The 22261-nt window shown below is 38.4% G+C and overlaps 1 protein-coding gene across 1 annotated transcript in view; it reads left to right on the top strand.

The window, feature by feature from the left end:
* LOC115421530 (inositol hexakisphosphate and diphosphoinositol-pentakisphosphate kinase 1-like) overlaps window positions 1-22261 on the top strand; it is a 98504-nt gene that overhangs the window by 20218 nt on the left and 56025 nt on the right. The window contains 15 exon segments of the mRNA XM_030137456.1: window positions 4241-4345; window positions 4347-4437; window positions 5573-5663; window positions 5909-5981; window positions 5984-5996; window positions 7107-7241; window positions 7244-7260; window positions 8835-8936; window positions 9022-9105; window positions 9107-9184; window positions 12857-12908; window positions 12911-12977; window positions 18061-18162; window positions 20140-20226; window positions 21201-21276. Of these exon segments, the coding sequence (XP_029993316.1) occupies window positions 4241-4345; window positions 4347-4437; window positions 5573-5663; window positions 5909-5981; window positions 5984-5996; window positions 7107-7241; window positions 7244-7260; window positions 8835-8936; window positions 9022-9105; window positions 9107-9184; window positions 12857-12908; window positions 12911-12977; window positions 18061-18162; window positions 20140-20226; window positions 21201-21276 (1173 nt within the window).

Genomic DNA, 22261 nt, shown 5'->3' with positions numbered 1-22261 from the left:
TGGTTTAGAAACATCAGTATTTGACAGTAGTTTAATGGTAAATTTTTCTTGCTCAGTCAGATGTGATGACAGTAGATGGTTCGATGAGGAAGAAAATTATTATTTACAGTCAGAGCAGGAAAAATATTACAGACATTTAGAGGAAGAACATTTAAAATCAGGGTCATGGATAAAAAAAAACCAATGTTGAGAGAAATTATGTAAAAACCATCTCAGGCATTTTGGAAACAAAGATAATAATTGAACCCAAATGAACCAATGCACTGATATCTATCCCATAATATCAAACTCTATTCTGACATTAGTCCTTATAGTTTGGATCCCAGACCCCTGTTAGAACACAAACACCTGGATTCAAGGGCTCCACAGACTGTTGGACACACAGTGGAGAAACAACTGTATTTACACTGATTTATTCATTTTGTTGATTATTTTATCCATTTGTGTTAATTTTGTTCATTATTTTGGTCTTCCTTAGTTATTTTTGGATTATTTTGTTCATTTTATTGATTATTTGGGTCTTTTTTACTCTTTTTTTTTTTTTTTTTTTTTTTTTTTTTTTAAATAAACCAAAACCAAACTAACCAATGCACTGATATCTATCCCATAATATTAAACTCTATTCTGACATTAGTCCTTATAGTTTTGGATCCCAGACCCCTGTTAGAACACAAACACCTGGATTCAACAGGTCCACAGACTGGTCCATTTGTGTTTGAGTTAAACAGTTATGATCTGAGGATAACAACATGACAGTTTTGTCCAGTTTTTTTTTTGTCTCTAGTTTTAATTTTGACACATTTAATCCTCTGTTTAACATCTGAAATGAGGCCTGAAGACATGGATATGTTGAAATAAACTCGGTCCAGGTTTGACTCATTGCACCTTTAGTTCTTAGTTTGGTGTGAACCTTTAAACAGGTCCAGAACAGGAGACATAAGACACTGCAGTCGTGTTAAAGTTGGGTGGAAAAGGTTGAGTTGTGCTCATTTTCTGTGTGGGAATCAAAAGAGGAACAGAATCTGTGGACAGAGGAAACAGACATCAGCTGACCTGAGATCAGTTTAGACTCAGGGCTGTTAAAGTCATTTCAGTTCAGGTTCCACATTCAGACCAATGTGATCTGAAGTGGATCAGAACCAGGAAAATAATAACTGTGAAAAAAGTCCAATTACATCATGAAAATGTTCACATCTACAAAGTGTCCTTAAAAATGTGAATAACATGAACAAGCTGAAATGTCTTAAGAAAAATAAGTGCAATGTGAACAATATTCTGCCTCAGTTTATCATTTACCACACGTGTATTATTACTGACAGATCACAGTGATCTACAAATACACAAAAAAAAACATTTAATAACAGGCCAGAATATTGGTATAATGCAGTGGCAGCTGCTGGTCTTTCAGACAGGGGAAGCTCATTGTCAGCTTCCATTAAAAAAAAAAAAAAAAAAAAAAAAAAAGTCAAGTTATTTAAACATAAATTCGTCCCTCCGTTCCTTTTTAAGATAACAGTCAGTGACCTTATCGTACCAAGTAAACAAGAAAACGTTGAAATTATGTTAAATTGAAACATGGAAGTCCAATGAGTGTGTTTTATTTACAGTGCAAGAAATGAACAAGTAATTTGGTAGTGGTTTCTGTGATTTCCCAGCAGAATGTGTGATGGTATTAAACTGAACTGTGTCAGTGAAGGAGCAGATCTGAAAACAGCTGTCAATCAAACAGGATTCAGCCTGTGGACCAATCCTCCAATCATGCACGCGGAAGCTCAGCGTCCGGCCCGGATGAGCTCCGCCCACAGCTCCATTCACCCCCAGAGATGTCGAGCATCCGGGGGCGGGACAACATGGTGTCATTTATCCAATTAGCGTCCAGTTTAGAGTCAGTTTCCAGCAGTTCCACTCAGTCCATTGAAGTGCATGGACGCTGAGCGTCTACGGACAAATGCACTGAGCAGAGATGGAGGAGAAAACACAGACACGGGAATGGAGGAGAAGTGAACAACATCCAGTCCATGATCTGGGATCAAACTGATTCTGACCAACTGGTCTGAGAGATGAACGTGTTCCAACACATTTGGAGTCAATGAAGTGAAAACAACTGAACAGATTTGAGCATTTAATGGAGTCATTTTAGGGAAGCTGAGCTTCCACTGCAGTCTGACACTAAACACCACTGGTCCAATAGGAGTTACTTCTTTTCAGACATGTCAGGTTTTTCAGGTTATTCACATTTTGTAAAAGGATAGTTTCTAAATGTAAGCGTTTTCATGAAATTTTACTTTTTTTACACTAAACTTATGAACTGAATTATGAACTGAAGACCAAACAAACAATGCCTCCTATCAATCAAATTTTTTTCCTTCTGTGTAAAAATTCATCTCGTGGGTCGGATCGGGACCCTTATGCGAGCCGGTTCTGGTCCACGGGTCGGATGTTTGACGCCTGTTTTAGAGCAGTGTTTCCAACCTTTTTGAACCACGGCGCATAAAAATTACAAGGCACACCACCAAACAAAAATGACACAGAAAATATATGTATGTAAATATAATGCAAATCTAGTCTCTTTACCTCCTGGGTGGTGAAACCTTGGCCTGTTTAGTCGAACACAAAGATGATACTCCAGCAGGAACTGAAGAAAGAAACACAAATCTGCCTCAGCAGCTCTGAGTCTCTCTTTTTTCGGGTTAGGGTTAGGGTGCGTCAGCGACCCCTCGGATGGACCCCCGGATCGAGGTCCGTTGTATAATAGTATGGGATGGCGCTCCGACCGATAGATTAATGCCCCCCCGTGCACGCTCTGACGAGGATGAACCACCAACCCGCCCCCTGAAAATCACGGACCCCCCCGTCTTATGAACTATTCACCCCCCCCCCCCACACACACCCCCATGTCCGTGCACTTCCTGTCTCCCTCACAGTTTCATTCCTGCAGGCAGGCCTGGGTGTTAATAGTTGTAGGGGAGACCGGGGACAGTTGTAACTCTTGCAGTTGCTCCAATCAGAAACAACTTAGGACTCACCTAATTCACTCTGCACATGCTCAGTTTAGTTCTTAGTCCACATGGGCAGTTGTAGTGCTGTGAGGCAGACACATCCACATGGTGTGAGTGAAAACAGAATTGTGTGCTCAGTCAGATTTTTTGCTCTAATTATTTTTGTGATTGCATAGTTTACATTTGAAAGTTGTCGTCAATTATCTGTGTGAGATAAACACAGATTTATGCAACTGTTTATCCACCTGTCCACAATTATCTAATGTAAGATTATTATATCCTGTGTGGATCAGTGTTCTTATTTCATATATCGGCCAATATATCGGCATCGGCCAGTTTTGGATATCGGCCGATATATTGGAATTCAGCTTTTTTTAGCCCCAATATCGGTATTGGCATCGGCCCCAGAAATCCCATATTTGTCGGGTCTCAGTATGGGAGGCATACCCCCCACCCCACCCCACCCGCCCCAACCCAGTACCCCGAGGTTTGCGGGTCACTCACTAATCCACACATCACTAGTGGGGGGTGGTGGTGGGGCTTTCTCAACAGAACGCCCCACATCAGGGCCGGGTTCACTTTCACTTTCACCTTTTATTTTGACAGGGGAACAGTAGACTGTTGTACAGTGGGTCGTTGGTGTGTGCAGTCGTATGTACGAGGGCCGTTCAATAAGTTCATGGCCTCACCCAGAACAGAACAACACAGACTGATAATTTATATTTTATTTTTCAACATACATCTCCATTTACACAATGCACTTGGTCCATCGATGTTCAAGCATCACTAGCCCCATCACGAAAGAATGTAACATCCTGTATTATAACAACCAGTATTTCTGGGTGAGGCCATGACTTATTGAACGGCCCTCGTATGTATATGACGCTGCTCACTTACAGAACCAAACAGGTGAAACTGGATAATTTTCCACGGCACACCTGATGATTTCTCATGACACCACTGGTTGGGAAACACTGTTTCAGAGGATTATACTATTCTTTTTTTCTTTGCTCAGAATCAGGTATAGGTTGGTTAGATGTTCCCTGCGTTACAGTTCAAACCTTTTCTGAACAACAGAAGAAAGAAAAGTATATTCATGAACAGAAGACAACCTGAAGCTCCTTAGCCTGGCTGTTGTAGAGGATGTGAATGTGTCTGCTGCTTTGTGCTAAATGCGTCCCGTTCTGGAACGGTTCTTGTGTTTAGGTCTTTGTGAACACATATTCCTGTCTTCCCTCCAGCCGTCGGAGCGACAGATCATGGTCGGAATCTGCGCCATGACGAAGAAGTCCAAGTCCAAGCCCATGACTCAGATCCTGGAGCGTCTGTGTAAGTTCGACTACATCGATCGTGGTGATTTTCCCAGAGGAGGTGATTCTGGAGGAGCCGGTGGAGAAGTGGCCGCTCTGCCACTGCCTCATCTCCTTCCACTCCAAAGGTACAGGCCTGGTGCATCATGGGAAAGCAACCTTCAGATCTGTTTGTTATCTAACACCAGAGGAATATTTAATGTGCAGTTTATCACACATGTTACTGATGTGAAACAGATCAAGTATTTCACTCCTCACAGAAGAAAAAGGATCTAAGAGTCAGTATTCTAAACATTCAGGTATTTTTGTCAGTATTATTTTGTTGTATACGTGTACACACACACACACACACACACATGTATATATATATGTATGTATGTATGTATATATATGTATATATGTGTGTGTGTGTGTGTGTATATATATATATATATATATATATATATATATATATATATATATATATGTGTGTGTGTGTGTGTGTATATATATATATACGATATTATATATATACACACACACACACATATATACATATATACATACATACATACATATATATATGTGTGTGTGTGGTGTATATATATATATATATATATATATATATATATATATATATGTATGTATGTATGTATATACAGGGTGGGGAAGCAAAATTTACAATATTTTGAGGCCGGGATGGAAAGGACAGTGTATGCCCAATTAGTTTATTGAAAGTCATGAGAATTTATTTGCCACAAGAAAATGTCCATAATAGAAAATGTTTTTTAGTCTATGTGTCCTCCTTCTTTCTCAATAACTGCCTTCACACGCTTCCTGAAACTTGTGCAAGTGTTCCTCAAATATTGGTGGTGGACAACTTCTGCCATTCTTCTTTAATAGTATCTTCCAGACTTTCTCGTAATAGTTTTGCTCATAGTCATTCTCTTCTTTCCATTATAAACAGTCTTTATGGACACTCCAACTATTTTTGAAATCTCCTTTGGTGTGACGAGTGCATTCAGCAAACACACACTCTTTGACGTTTGCTTTCCTGATTACTCATATGGGCAAAAAGTTTCTGAAAAGGTATGGATAATAGTGTTAGGTTATGATTATGACATCAGTATATGTTGGGTTCAAAACAACTGACGTAGTGCCTGCTGAGAAAAAACACTAAATGTTCATTGTACATTTTGCTTCCCCACCCTGTGTGTGTATATATATACATATATATATATGTATATAGATATATATATATATGTAAATTATGTCTGTTTTCAGGTTTTCCTCTGGACAAAGCTGTAGAATACGTCAAACTGAGGAATCCACTGTTTATCAACGACCTCAACATGCAGTACTACATACAGGACAGGTACCACAAAGTACTACATACAGGGACAGGTACCACAAAGTATTACATACAGGACAGGTACCACAAAGTACTACATACCAGGCCAGGTACCACATAGTATTACATACAGGACAGGTACTACAAAGTACTACATACAGGACAGGTACACAAAGTACTACAAAGTACTACATACAGGAAGGTACTACAAAGTACTCATACTGGATAGGTACCACGTGACATATTGTATGTATGTTTGACTCCTCCAGGAGGGAGGTGTACCGCATCCTGTTGGAGGAGGGCATCGATCTGCCTCGATATGCCGTTTTAAAACCGAGACCCAGGACAATCCTGAAGGTAAACACCCACTGTTAGTACCAGACCATGACCCACTATTAGTACCAGGCCAGGACTAGAAGGGAAAAGATGCTGATACAGCGCCTGCAGCTGCATGGACAAAACAGTTCCAGCTGTTTACATGGACAATAAATATATGATTCATGTACACGTATTTGTTGATTCACACACATTCATTAAATGTTATGTAGAGGTGTTTGTCATCACCATAATATGTTGATAAATGTTAGAATAATCAAAATCTGTGTGAATGGAAGCCTTTAGATGTTGTGCAGAAGAGGACACAGGAAGGAGCCTTGAGGAAACTCCATGCACTCACATGAATGAATCAACTGACACAAAGTTTGAAGAACTCACAGAACTATTAGGAACCTGAAACTCAGGAGTGACAGTAGCTTAAAATGTCAGCAGAATTATATGAACTGTCTTATTGTAACATTTAGACGTGGTTAAACAAACCAAACACAGTACAGAGCAATAAAAGGAGGAAAACAAATAATGGGCTTATCGTATCATAAAACCATTTGTGATTTTAAATGATAAGAGGATTTTACAGCTGTAATCTCAGTCATTCAGTCCAAAGTGTGTGTTGGAACGACAACTTTGTCTATTCCAACCCTGATTGCAAAGACCCCGCCCCCTTTATTAATTAGCCTGGACCTTGGAACCAACAACAGGATCCATGATGGGACACGGGACAGTAAAAGATCTGTTACCATGGAAAGGAATGAGGCCTCGAAGGCTGTAAAAGTAATCAATACTCATTAAAAATCAATTATGGAAGTAGGGCTGCACAATTCATTGATTTTAAATTGATTATTGATTGATTATTTAATTAGGACGATGTTTAAAAAAGGGTAATTGTCAAATTAAATTTCATCTCTCTTGTGTCTCCGGGCCGTGTGCCTCGGGCTACCGTAGGCTCCTCCTCCTCTGGGCTACGTAGGCTCCTCCCCCTCTGGGCTACTGTAGGCTCCTCCTCCTCCATGGTCCCTATACGTCCAACAGATATGGTCCCTCGCAGATGGAGGACACATTCTGTTTATGTAAACAGGCTGAAGGATGAGTGTATCATGTATATTCGGTTTGTTTTGTGTGTTGTCTGTGCAGAATGTAACCTGGTGGAGTGCGAGGACCATGTGGAGGTTAACGGAGAGGTTTTCCCCAAACCGTTTGTGGAGAAACCAGTGTGTGCCGAGGACCATAACGTGTACATCTACTACCCAACGTCTGCAGGAGGAGGCAGTAGAGACTGTTCAGGAAGGTACGACTCCCACCGCTCCACCCTTTCAGGAGCTTCATCCTCTAAACATTTACAGGAACAACTGTGCGTTTGTGTCTCCAGTGAAAATAAAAAAGCAGAAGGTCATCATTAAAGACAAAACTGTGTCAGTCTGATTTTAAACCTAAAATTGAACATAATTGTATTAAAAGGGGTTGAATTGTCAGAGGTTCAGTCAGAAATTCTGTTCCATGAACTCATTCTCCTCTTGGTTGCAACAGTACTGTGGTCATATATGGAGTATACTTCAGTTCATTCTGTCCGTGCATTTTCTACCACAGTACTGTGGCAACTGACGGAAGAAGAGAAAAGAAAACGACTAATTAGTGATAGTTTATAGTATAGAATAGGAATTATTGTTCTGATTGTCTATATGTTGTGTTATTGTGTTGTTTGCTCTGTTCAGTCAGTGAGGCTGGAGAAGAAGGTGGGCGGAGCTACATGTTATACCAATTTCCACTACGTGGAACCGGTTTGGCTTGACTGACTTGACTTTGACTTGACTCGACTCGACTCTGGGTACCAGGTCCTATTCCTGGAGATCGTTTCCGTGACAGGATACTACCCACTTTACAGGACCTGGTCGTCATAGCGATGCAGCGCGTTCCTTCCGTGTTGTCTGCTCAGAGTTGCTGGTAAACTTGCTCGTTTCGTGTTCTCTCGTCAAACTCATGCTGAATTTTTACGTCTGAACCTCCTCAACAAACCAAACCATTTACTGTCAACTTCTGCATCTGTTTTTTGTAAAACGGCGGGTCACAGAGACGACTCTGACCAATCAGTGTCTGCAGTGTTTACACGTCACCTTTTAGTATCTGGTTCCCAGTCCTGGTGATACCAAAAAACTAGTACCGGGTACCAGATTCCAGGTCCTTTTTTGTAATGGAAACGCAAAAAGGTCGCGCCGAGTCGAGTCGAGCCGATACCACATAGTGGAAACGCGGCATTAGATGCAGCAGTGTGCCATGTGACTTGTCAGTTCTGTGTCAGTTCAGTGTGTTGAGTACTGTGGTGTGAATTCTGCAGTCTGAACGTTGTCCAGTGGCTGACTTCAGTCAATGTCGGATTTGCCCACCCCCCCCCACCCCCTTTGAAAATCTATTAAAAAAACAAGAAGTTACTCTGACTGGGATTTGAACCCTAGTCTCCTGGATTACAGTCCGATACGTTACCAGGTGAGCTAAATCTCCGCTGTATCCACATCTGACCTATTTGCTGTCTGATTGTCCTGGTACTTTTTAGGCTGTGACACGTTACCAGTCTAGACATGATATAACGAGGGCGCTGATTGGCTCTGTGGTCATAGACAACCCATGCTTTGTGCCACAGTACTGTGTCAATAGCCTCTTTCTATTTTTAATGTGTCCTTTCCTTTTATCCTTTTACTTTTATACTTTTTGTGGTTGTTGTTTCAGTTGGTTATGGAATAAAGGACAAGACATTTGTTTCACATTTTTACATTTTTTTTTCACCCATTCAAATAATCAAATTTTAAAAAGTAATCAATAGCTGCAGCACTAAATGTGATTGTTTTTTTGTTTGTTTGTTTTTTGCAGATCGGCAGTCGCAGCAGTGTTTATTCTCCTGAAAGCAGCGTCAGAAAGACCGGGTCCTACATCTATGAGGAGTTCATGCCGACAGACGGCACCGACGTGAAGGTACAGAGTCCTGTCGGTCCTGATGCGGGTCTGAAGGGGGGTTCTGTGGCCCTGGTTCTGTATTTGTGTTTGTGCTTGGTCTCAGGTCTACACTGTGGGTCCAGATTACGCTCACGCAGAGGCCAGGAAATCTCCGGCTCTGGACGGGAAGGTGGAGCGGGACAGCGAGGGGACAAGAGATCCGATATCCTGTGATGCTGACGGCCATGGAGAAACTGGTGGCGAGAAAAGTCTGCCTGGCCTTCAAGGTGATCAGGAAATAAGAGCAGGCATCCAGGTCGTGTTCCAGGATGAACACATCGTTAGCCTCAGAGCGTAATTACTAACTCATAAACTAAATGGACTCAAGTCTGTGGACACGTTGAATCCAGGTGTTTGTGTTCTAACAGGGTCTGGGATCCAAAACAATAAGGACTAATGTCAGAATGGAGTTTAATATTATGGGATAGATATCAGTGCATTGGTTAGATTGGGTTTGGTTTATCAAAAAAAATGAGTGAAAAAGACCAAAATGACCAACAAAATGAACAAGAAAATCAACAAATGAACAAAATAATGAATAAAATGAGTAAGAAAGTGCAAAATAATCGACAAATGAACATAATTAGCAAAAGGAACAAAATAATCAAAAATGAGTTTAAAAAAACCCCCAAACAATCAACAAAATGAACAAAATAATTTAAAAAATGTACAAAATAATCAACAAAATGAACAAATTCTCAAAAAATGAGGTAAGGAAGAGCAAAATAATCGACAAAATGAACATAATAATTAACAAAAGGAACAAAATAATCAAAATGAGTTTAAGAAAAACCCCAAACAATCAAAAAAATGAACAAAATAATTTTAAAAATGTACAAAATAATCAACAAATGACACAAAATAATCAAAAATGTGTAAAAAAAAACAAAAAAACAAAAAAAAACAACAGCGACAAACAAAATGAATATAATAATCAACCAAAACAAACAAAATAATCAAAAAATGACTTTAAAAAACCCCCAAAACAATCAACAAAATGAAGAAAATAATCAAAAATGAGGTTTAAAAAAACCCCAAGAGATTCAACAAATGACAAATAATCCAAAAATACTAAGAAAGACCAAATAATGAACAAAATGAAGAAAATGGATAAATAATCAACAAAATGAATAAATCAATGTAAATACAGTTGTTTCTCCACTGTGTGTTCCAACAGTCTGGAACCTGTTGGATTCCAGGTGTTTGTGTTCTAACAGGGCTCTGGGATCCAAAACAATAAGGACTAATGTCAGAATAGAGTTTATGTTATGAGGATAGATATCTTATTGATTATTAATATTGATGTTTGTGGTCTGATCCTCATGAACAGGACATCTGACAGCTGGAGACATGATGTGTCCACAGATTTATGTCCGTATAGTTGATAAACATCACATTTCACTGTAGTTTAATGGTAATGTTTCTTCCTCAGTCAATGTGATGAACAGCAGATGGTTCCATGAGGAAGAACATTAGTATTTACAGTCAGTGCAGGACAAATATTAGAGACATTTAGAGAAAGAACAGTGAAAATCAGAGTCATGGAGAAAAACCAAATCATGCTGAGAGAAATTATGTAAAACCATCTCTGAGTCATTTGGAAACAAATGCCTGCGTTTCGACTACGTGGTACCAGGCTCAACTCGGCTCGGCCTTTTTGCGTTTCCATTACGAAAAGAACCTGGAATCTGGTGCTACTTTTTGGTATCACCTCCGCAAGGTTCCAAGACTTGGGACCAGATACTAAACTAGTGACGTATAACACTGCAGACCACTGATGGTCAGACAGTTTTCTGTGTGGCCCGCCCTCAATTTACAAAAACAGATGTGGAATTGGACAGTAAATATAGCGGTACATTAATCCACAGAAAGCCCAAAACTACACCATGGTCGGTCGAGGAGATTCAGTCTTTGGTGGCCGACGTAAAAATTCAGACGAGACAACACGCAACGAGCGAGTTTTCAGCAACTCTGAGCAGACGACACGGAAGTAACGTGCCGCATCGCTGTGACGTCCAAGTACTGTGAAGTCAGTAGTATCCTGGAATGGAAACGGTCTGCAGGAATACCGAGTCGAGCTGAGTCGAACTGGTTCCACAGTGGAAACGCGGCATATGATAATAATTGAACCCAAATGAACCAATGCACTGATATTTATCCCATAATATCAAACTCTATTCTCTCAAATCTGTTCGTTTTAATTGCAAATCCATTCTTTTTGATTGATGAATAAAGAAACAAATGTCTCTCCATACCTCCAGTGAAAGTCCCGCCCACTTCTACTGTTAGATTAATCTGCATCCAGACCTCAGGACTGGAACATAGAACAGAACCTGACAAGGCTTTGGTTCTGAGGTGGTGGTTGAAGCTACAGGAATGCAGACTGCAGTTGAATGTTTAGAAGTGACTGTACAGATATGACGGTATTTTCCCCGTGAGAGTTTGGTAAATGAACAGGAACCAATCAGTTTGTCTGGGAGAATGGAGTGAAGTCCAGTTCAGCAGAATCCAGGCAGCAGTGGAGAGTTAAGCAGCGTAGTAGATAACATCCACCTGACTCAGATGACCTTATGGTCTGTGTTTGAAATACTGGACACATTTAACCCTTCGGTGTCACACCATTAATGAAAGATCAGTTTGCTGATTGTATTGATGACAGACACATGTCCTGTGTCTGTCCTGATCTGAGTCGGTCGGTGAGAGAAGTAAAGCTGTTAAACAGCTTTGACAGGACTGGGAATAATTAATTTTTTATTTAACCAGAGAAAGTCCCATGGTGGTCTTTTACAAGGGTGACCTGGCCACGAAGTCAGCACCAAACACTGTAATGGAAAACAGGTTAAAGGTGTGGGAGACTTTTGGGAGCAATTTTTCCTCAGATCTGTCCGTCCTCAGTCATATCCTCAGTATCATGAATCTGTCAGTACGTCTGTCATTCCTCAGCTGAATCTCTTCCTCATGCTGAACAGTTTCTTAGTTCCATCCACCACAAACAAACCATGTGTTCACAAACAGTCAGGAGGAACTGGGCATCTGAGGACAGATCTGAGGAAAAATTGGTGACGAAAGTCTCCGGCACCTTTAAAAGATCAGTGGTAACAATAAATAAAAAAAAATTATTAAAAAATGCAGGAGGAGGTGTCTGGGGAGAGGGAAGTCTGGGCATCCCTGGTTAGACTGTTACCCCCGCGACCCGGCCCCGGATAAGCGGTGGATAATGGATGGATGGATAAAAAATGCCAAAAAAATAGTAATGGCACAAAGTAATAACAGGAGTTTGACAAAATGTTTAAAGTGCAGTGTAGTTTAGGTCAGGTGAGATTTGGAGAAAGCTCCTCCTTATTTCAGAACAGATAAAGCCCAGTACAAATGCACCTGGTTCTGTGATGAGACCAGGACTGTCAATGAGGTTCTGAACCCAGTGTCCTGTTCTGCATCTGTTCTTTTATTGTTCTTACAGTTCATAAAAGTCATTAAAATGGATAGAATAGAATAGACTTCATTTGCCGTTTGCACAGATACATAGCAGTATAGGTACACTGGAATTAATGTGCATTTCCCTGAGTCACGGAGTTAGAAAAAGATAAAGATATGACCAAAAAAGATACAAAACATAAACACAGCTAAAACATAACAAAAAAACAGTTATTGCACGGACAAGCACAGTATTATAAAAAAGTAATAATAATAATAATAATAATAATAATAATAATAATAATAAGAGTACTGAGAGGTAACAACAAGTTATTGCACATTTGAATGAAAAGTACTGGGAGGTTGAGTGGACCAGAGACTGAAATTCATCATATTCAACTCATGGAACATTTTTCCGTCTCTTCTGCTGTGAATCTGTTTTTCATGTCCTTCTGTTCTTATTTGTCTTTTATTGAAATTCACAGCAAACAGTCTGTGGCTTCGACCTGCTCCGAGCCAACGGACACTCCTACGTGTGCGCGTCAACGGCTTCAGCTTCGTCAAAAACTCCATGAAATATTACGATGACTGTGCCAAAGTCCTGGGGTGAGTCATGACTTGAACGTGAACCGATGAACCCTGAACTTCCTGGTTCATAATTACGCATTAATGACTGCTGTAATTATTATTATTATTATTATTATTATAATACCTCTGGGATGGGTGGGGCTATAACATAGAGATTGGCTAAAATGTCCTTAGGGGGTCAAATGAGTGTCCATTTTTGTCAAAAAAACAGTTGTCCTAAAGTCATAGAAGTGTGTGTAAATAATGCTAACATCTGTGCACAGACTACTGATATTCTCTGACAGTAGAAGCTCTATTTTCATAAATATTGGATTTGGAATAGCACGTGGATGTGAAAACTTTTGCTGGTGGACGGACGTGACATTACCCATGATGCTCTGGTCAGTCCCAGTACTTTATTAGGAATAAACTTCTAGACTTCCTATTGCTAATTGTGCTCTTCTTCAAATGTTGGTATTGTGGATCTAAACAATCCCAGCTGACACAAAAACACTAAATGTGTCAGTGGACGGATGTGACATGGTTGTTGTGGATCCCATCATACTGATGCTCTGCAGCCATGTCAGCGTTTACACTAATGATCCCTGTGCAAAAACTAGGAGCACTATTATTTATTGGATAGTTTAGCATCAGACTAAAGAGGAAAGAACAATAGAATTGTTCTTTGTGTCTAAAAATGCTTCTTATTGTAAAAGTGTTGATGTAAACAGTGCTGTGTGCCATTCTTCATGTATGTATTGGTGGAACAGAAGCAGGATGGATCAGCACCATACTCCAGATTGAACCTGTACAAATAAAACATGTGATATGGAGGAGAGAATCTGGGAAGAAAAACTGGGGAATCCAAAAGAAGAGAAGATTTGTTTTTCAGCTCAGTTCAGTTCAAATAGAACTTGTCCATTTGTGACATGAAAATATAGCATTAATTGTGCTGAAATGGTCATTTTGGAGCTGAAAACATAGTTCATATGAGCATCAACATGTTGAACAGAACTGAAATCCTGTCCATTTGAACAACTGTCATTTACCAACACAAAGTTCCTTTGGATTCACTGAGACTGATTTAATATGAACACAGACACAAAGAAGAGCTGTGAGCACATGTGAGCCGAAATATACCAGGAATTCTGTCCATCTGAGGTGTTTGTCCGTCCCATCTCTCAGACACTTTTCACCTGATTCTTTTTAAATTTCACACACGTTCTTTACACCAGGGTTCATATAGGTGCTTGAAATCCTTGAAAATGCTTAAATTTCAATGTTGTGTTTTCAAGGTCTGAAAAGTGCTTGAATTTCCATTTAAGTGCTTGAAAGTGATTGCAATTATGACTCTGACGTGGTTTCTTTAATTATTCTTAATATTAACTCAAGCCAAAGCTACTTCCACAGGTGATACATTTGGAAAAATAAAACTTAATGTCAAAAAATTAAAATTCCAGGTGTTCTCAGGTCGACTCCAGGTACAGTTTTACTTTAAGCTTTGTCTCAGTGCGAGTGTGTCTGAAGAACCCCAAGTGTCTTCCCTTTTTTGGATCAGACTTTGTGTTCTTTAATTTCTGAAGTTTTTGCTATTATGAAACATAATTTTAGATGTTCATAGCATAATATAATGTACATCATGTGATAAAAAGTGAATAAAATAACTCTGAGTATCTGTACCTCAATTAAAATATGATCATAAATAGAACTCAAATTACAAAAAACTAATTGAAAAACACATCTAAAACTGGTCCGTTCATGTAAATAAACTAAACCTACTGGTGACGTTTCTAAACAACCTGACATGTTTTTGATCAGACAGTTTAACGGTTTGTTTTTGTCGCCGTCAGAGTCATGTCTCCTCTGGTTCTGATTTATTTCGTCTCTTTTGAGGTGAAGTAACTGGAGCTTTTTTTTATGGCCCCACGCTCATAAATTTTCCAGACAGACAGTAAACGCAGCACGGCTACAGTAACACACACCAGAGGGAAGATCACGGGTCAACATGCAGAACGCCACATGTTCCACGTGGATTAGGACATGTTTTAGCCCACGTCAGGGTCGCTATGCAACGTGTGATTTTGGTTTCATGGACATACGTCAGAATAAACATGTGACTCAACATGTTTGGTTTGATGAAATCACAACGAATTGTATTTTCCAGTCATGTTGGACTTTTAAACTACATGGTTCCTGATGTCAAAAAGTACAGTTGTATTATGACAAACTAATCTTTAACCTCCTAAGACCCAGGAAATGTCAGCAAAGTACCAGCTTGTTTGTTTTATTATTACATAAGTGCCTTTATTGGAAACATCATGATGCAACAGTTTTTTCAGATGCAGTTTTTAAAATTTTTATGGAATGTCCTTTGTGGTGGACAGTTTTCCTTTCTTTTTTTTTTTTTTTTTGTTTGTTTGAAGTTGTGAAACTCTTGTCCACAAATGTGGACAGTGGGTCTTAGGGGGTTAAAAATGTGAATAATATGAGCAACCATGAAAAAACTGAAATTAATGCAGAAAAATAAGTGTAACTGTGACAATATTGTGCCTTGGTTTATGATTTACACATGTTCATTATAACTACGGATCACAGTGGATCTACAAACACACAAAACATTTAATCCAGTAGTTCCAACCTTTTTTTACTCCTGATTCCATTTTAACATCACAGAATTCACACAACCTCAGACATTCAAAACAGAGACTTTTTAAAAATTTTTTAAATTTATCTTTTTTAGCAATGTAACATTAGATACAAATGAACAGAATTACAGTGCATTCATTATACATTGCCTTTTATATCATTTTCCCCCCATGTCCAAACCAACCCCAAGGCCCTCTGAGAAGGGGCAACAGCAGAAATAAGAACATTAGAACATAGTGTCTGAGCAGCAGAAAATCAAATAAGTACAAGCAGTATCGAATATGTGATGTACAAGAATATTAACTGAGCTAACGGAAATAGAAGAAAATAAAAATAATAATAATTACAAAATTTTAAAAAGTCATAGCTTGTAGATACCTGTGGTTACTTTAAGATATTAGACATTACATAGATGTATCAAATGTGACAATAATTGGTGGACAGAATGAATTCTGACAAAAAACAACACCTAAACAATAACAAAATAGAGTAGGGTGGAGGTGTGAGAGATCAACCTGAAGGCAGTGTTCGTAAAGTTCGAAAGTAATCTAAAAAAGATCGCCATTTATTAAAAAATTTTGTTGAGGAACCTTGTAGTGAGAGTCTACTCTTTTCTAATGTAAGAAAAAACATAACATCCTTAAGCCAAAGTGAAATAGATGGGGGTTTAGGAGACTTCCACAAAAATAAGATGCATCATCTTGCAAGGAGGGATGTAAAAGTTATTATATCAGACTGTATTTGGTTCAAACAGGAGTCCACAGAGAGCCCAAATTGACTATAAAGGGCACGTATTGATATTTTTCCCCAAGAGACATTTTTTTTTTTAACTAAAATTCATTTGTTTTGATCATGTAACAGTTTGTTATACTATGTTGTAAATGCAGGGTAATGTTAGGGACTTTTAGTCTATATAATGTATTATTGTGGATGGAGGCAGTAAATCCAGGTGTAGATTTCTGCACAAAGTGAGAATTTTATTTTCCTTGGTCAGGATATGCACAGTCAGTCCAGCTGTGATTTACAAGTAGGACAATTAATACTGAACAAACAAGAACTGAAACTATGAATTATGAAAGAGCTGCAGCATCTGAAACTGACCACATGAACATTTGACACAGAAACAGAACCTCAGTTCTGCAGTTTCACAACCACAGTTTGTCTGATATGGATTGGGATTGGCTCTGTCAACTCAACACAGATTTTTATTTGCAAGTTTTTCTTTTTCTTTTAATCAATTACTAGAAATTTCAGGCGATCCCACTTGAATTTCAGGCGACCCCACATAGGGTCCCGACACCAAGGTTGAAAAACACTGATTTAAGAACAGGCAGATCATTGGTACAATTGCATTTATTTCTCTTCAGACATTTCAGGTTCATATTTGTTCAGATTATTCACTGCTTTGTGAAAGGATAGTTTGTAAATGTAAACACTGTCATTATGTCATTTCAGTTTTTACTGTTATTTTACTCCAGATGGAATTGGGCTGAAAGTGGAACCTGAACTAAAATGGTTGTTAATGTCTTCAGTGTAATTTTTGCATTTCACAAATTCATCCAGAGGACTGAACTGGACCCAGTTTTGGCCCGTGAGCCGTAGGTTTGACCTCCATGTGTTATACCAAGGGTCTAAGCCCTACTGAAACTGTTTTCATGGTTGAAGCTGACTGTTCTGGAAAATTTCAGGAAACTTTGCACATTCAGACGAGCCAAACAAATCTGTGTTGTCTTTTTCCGTCCAGAGTCACTATAGCACGGGTGTCAAACATGTGGCCCGGGGGCCAAATTTTACCCCTCCAAAGGGTCCAGTCTGACCCTTGGGATGAATTTGTGAAATGCAAAAATTACACTAAGATGTTAACGATCCTTTTAATTCAGGTTTCACATTCAGACCAGTTCAGTCTACAGTGGGCAGGATTCAGTCAAATACTATCAGAATAACATAGAAATAATGACAACTACAAATTTTTCTCTTTGTAAATGTAAATATTTTCATGTATTTACACTAAAACAAAGTATAATTTTGCAAAAAATGTGAATAACCTGAAATGTCTTAAGAGAAGTAAGTACAATTTTCACAATATTCTGTCTGTTATTAAATGTTTTGTGTGTTTGTAGATCCACTGTGATCTGTACGTTATAATGCACATGTGTAAATGATAAACTGAGGCAGAATATTGTTAAAATTACACAGATTTTTTCAGTTTGTTCATGTTGTTCACATCTTTTGAAAGTATAGTTTGTAGATGTAAACCTTTTCGGAATGTAAATTCACTTTTTTGCTCTAAAACATTGAGAAAAGTTTGGAGTTGACATTATTTATATATTATTCTGTTATTATTTTACTGGTCCGGCCCACTGCAGATCAAATTTAGCTGAATGTGGAACTGAACTAACATGAGTTTGACAGCCCTGCACTATAGTTTAGTCTTCTAACTTGTCACTGGCTGATGTTTGTGTTGTTTGTTTTGTAGGAACATGGTGATGAGGGAGCTGGCTCCTCAGTTCCACATCCCCTGGTCCATCCCCATGGAGGCTGAAGACATCCCCATCGTCCCCACCACCTCAGGAACCATGTATGAGCCAACACAACACTTCCCCTTTCATTCACATCCATCTAAACTGCACCTGCAGCTGACAGTTTTTTATAATCAATTAAGATACTGATTATTTTCTTTGATTTGATTAAAGGATTATTTAAGCCTTTATAGTTCACTCACGGAAATACTCTGAAATTCAAAATTTCAACCTTAGTGTGTTTTTGGAGGACAGACTTTATTACTTTTGTGAAAATTTTCAACAGTTTTTATTGTCATGTAGAAAATCAAGGTCAATGAAGTTACCATATTGGGTTCCTTACTTATAAGTGGCATTAAAAAAACAAAAATCCAAGAAGTGTATATAAAAAAGAATAGAAGAAAAACACATGTAGTGTGAACGGAACGTGTATTTTAGGATCAGAATAGTTTATCAATAACAGGGCGAAATTATTTGGTGTTACAGTCACTCCATTCAAGTTGAATAAAAAATAGCAGGGAAGAAATTATCAATACAACAGAAAAAGAAAAATATATAAATATATATGAAGCTCTAAAACCAACTGAACATGAAACTTACATCCAACTGAAACAAATACACACTCAGATTTATAATGTCTGTGTTAAAGCTTCAAAGATTAAGGAGTAAGTGATGGTTCCAGTGGAGAAAGTCCACATATAGACATTTTCTGCCTGTTTGTCCTCATCTCTTCTGTTGTTTGTGTTGATCCTGGCGTCATGTGCATCATAATAAGTGTCCGTATAACACAAAACACTGGAACCAATGTTCAACAGCAGAGAAATTAAGGAAATGAAGCTTTGATTCAAGAAAATTTTAATTTGATCATTTGTTTCAATTGATTTGAGTTGATTAATTAATGAATTGTTTCAGCTGTAATCCAAGCATGAATGAATCTGAGGTTTTTGTTGTGTTCAGCTTCATAAGAACATGGGTCTGTCCATGAAACATCAGACATATTTCCCCCCAGGATGGACCTAATGATGACCTCAGATAGGCGAAAAAAAAATGATCCTTTCTCTGATCCATCCAATAATTAATGAATTTTTAATCAATTTTTGGGTCCAAAAATAGGACCCAAATATGGACGTTAAATCTCCTTAGGTGTCAGTGCATTAGATGTGTAAACATGTGTAAATGCTCTTCTGCAGACTCGAAATACAGACCCTGTGTGTTCACCGTGGTGTGGTTTTTCTAATCCACATGTGGGTTTGTCATCAGTCTCAGTCTCATTCCAGGTTTGGTGTGGAACCCATCATGTCCACTGGTGTTACATACAGACCCTGAACATTTAAACACATGTAAATCGTGAATGATTTTTCAACAGCGGTCATTTTTGTCAAACACTCTGCCTTGAATATTTACTGCGATTCCCAAAATGCACCTGTGAGAGAATAAAAAGATATGCAAAAAATAGCGCCTAATTTCCATGTCCTTTCCTTTGGTTCCATCGTGGTAATCACTGCTGCAGAATCATCGGTGTGCTGTTGGAATACTGACTAGTCCTAATTTCAGTTAAAACTCTGATATCACTGAGTTGTCTGTGGATTTGCCTGTAATAGTGTGGGGATTGGAACAAAAAAACCTGACAGAAAAAGATAAGGAGTTCTTTATAGAAACCTGGTGTTTGTGTTACATGTGGATTTATGTAGGAGTGTCAAATAAACGTGTTTTATCTGAAAAAATAGACCCAAAGTGCTTCCAAACCTGCTTCCTAACACATTCCATGTGGTTTGAATGTTCAGCCCCTCTGTCCTGTTTTTAGGACCAGGTTCGAAAAAGAACCCACGTTTTTGTCCGTTTCTGTGTAATCCACCTGTAATTTTAATGGTATTTTAATTGTTTTTTTTATTTGTACTGTTTATTTGTACTTCGCACTGTAAAGCACTTTGTGACTCTCTCTGTGAAAAGTGCTCTGTAAATAAAACTTACTTCCTTAATCTGATGTGGAGGACAGGTCAGGGTTTCAGTCACAGTGTCTGCTTTGTTGTCGTCAGGATGGAGCTGCGCTGCGTCATCGCCATCATTCGCCACGGAGACCGAACACCAAAGCAGAAGATGAAGATGGAAGTCCGACATCCACTGTGAGTCTGTTCTTCGGTGTGTTTTATTTCAGCAGAGTGAAACTGCATCAGAACACCCATTACCCACAGGTGGACAGATGGAAAAACTAAATGGAAGAAGTATCCAGTCATAGTCGTACGTCTTTGAAAAGGTCACTTTCCTTTACCTGACATCAGTGAATGTAGAAATTATTAGTTAGTGTTTGTGTGTCTGGGCATCACACTAACTCCGTACACAGCTGACTGCTGCAGTTTGGCAGACTTATGTATTTGTGGTCAACGGAGACAGTAGCGAAAACAGCAAGTTGATACAACCAGTATTTGGGAAATATTAATAATTTTGAATATGATAACCTTGGATAAATATGATACCATCAAAACGAGCTCATAGTAGTTTAATTTCAGAGCTGATGTCTATCCATTTAACATGTTTTCTTGATTAAAACCAAAATCCCTTCAGTTTTTCCATCAGTATCTCTCATTGTACTGACAAAAACAGTGCTTTTATTCATTCCATGTTTTCTTTTGTCTGTTTTAGTCACATGACACACACAGGAGTTAGGACTGGATTACAGAACCTTTGTTTTGATGACTGTTGATGGTCTAATAATTTATTTTGTGACTATATATATATATATATTATATATATATATATATATATATATATATATATATATATATATATATATGCTTCCTATATACTTATACATATTGTGCATACTATATTATCTTAATATTACAACCTAATAAACTTCTTCTTCTCTTCTTACTACTTTGCCACTTGTTTCTACTAGTACTTTTCAGTGTGTAATGGCATGTTTCCCTCCTGTTGTTTATAGTTATTGTTTTACTATTTTCTTGTTGTATTTCTTGTGTGTATGTTCAGTGTTTGTGCTGCTGTTGGAACTCCACTTCCTGAAGGCTTGGCCTAAAGGATCAGCAAAGTTCAGTCTAATCTAATCTAAGTGTGGTTTCTAATTCTGGTTTTGTCACAGATTCTTTGAGCTGTTTGAGAAGTATGGAGGATATAAGTCAGGAAAACTGAAGCTGAAAAAGCCCAAACAGCTTCAGGTGAGTCTGTTTGTTCATCAGTATTATCACAGTGGATGGTCAGCTGCTCTAAATACACACCTTCTTTATTCTTCCTCCATAACAACTGGATTTATGCTGCTGTTAAACTTGAATGCATCATAAATAATGTGTAGTGATGATGTGGAGTTCAGATTTGCATCATTATAATTAATTTCACAGTTCTAGTAAAGGCATCCTGTGAGATACACCTTCTCTTCCTGAGGCTTTCATGAGTCAAAGTCCTCATGAAGAACATTAAACATCCATCAAATGAATCAGTCTCAAAACAATATGAAATTATGAAAATATTTGCATTTGCAATCTTTCCAAACAAAAAAGATGTGAATAACTTGAAAAACTGACATTTCTTAAGAAAAATAAATGCAATTTTAACACAGTTCTGCCTCTACTTATTATTTCTACATGTGCATTAATGATCTGATCTACAAAGACAAAACATTTAATAACAGGCAGAATATTGTTAAAATTATGTGTAATTTTCTTTAGACATTTCAGGTTGTTCATATTTGTTCAGGTTATTCTCATTTTATTGTTAAAATGGTGGGCTGGTTTGGGTCCGCATGCTCCAGGTTTGAGGGCCCTGCTGTGGAGACATACGTGGGACTTTAAAACAAGGTTGAAGCGGTTGGAAAATAACTCATGTCATGATGGGAAACGGACTCAGATGAGTTCAGGTAAAAGCCTGATTCAAATCACACAGAAAATGACCCATGTTCTGGCTCATGGATGAACATCTGTCCTCAGGGCTCAGAAGGTATGAAGGCATCTGTAAAAGCAGCTCTGAACTCAGGCAGGACCGACTCAGACCAACACACCCTGAAGGACTTTTCCTTCTGTGCGGAAACAAAATCACACAGTCTCATTATCCAGTAGGAACTGGTTTTAAACAGCTCAACAGTCATTCATCATTTAACCCTTTACAGGACACTGATTAAAATACTCCAAATGTCAACTGCAGTCCATT

Source organism: Sphaeramia orbicularis, chromosome 6 (assembly GCF_902148855.1).
Source record: "Sphaeramia orbicularis chromosome 6, fSphaOr1.1, whole genome shotgun sequence".
Taxonomy (NCBI): Eukaryota; Metazoa; Chordata; class Actinopteri; order Kurtiformes; family Apogonidae; genus Sphaeramia; species Sphaeramia orbicularis.
Note: the sequence above shows the minus strand (reverse complement) of the source record. Positions and strands in the feature narration are given on the sequence as shown.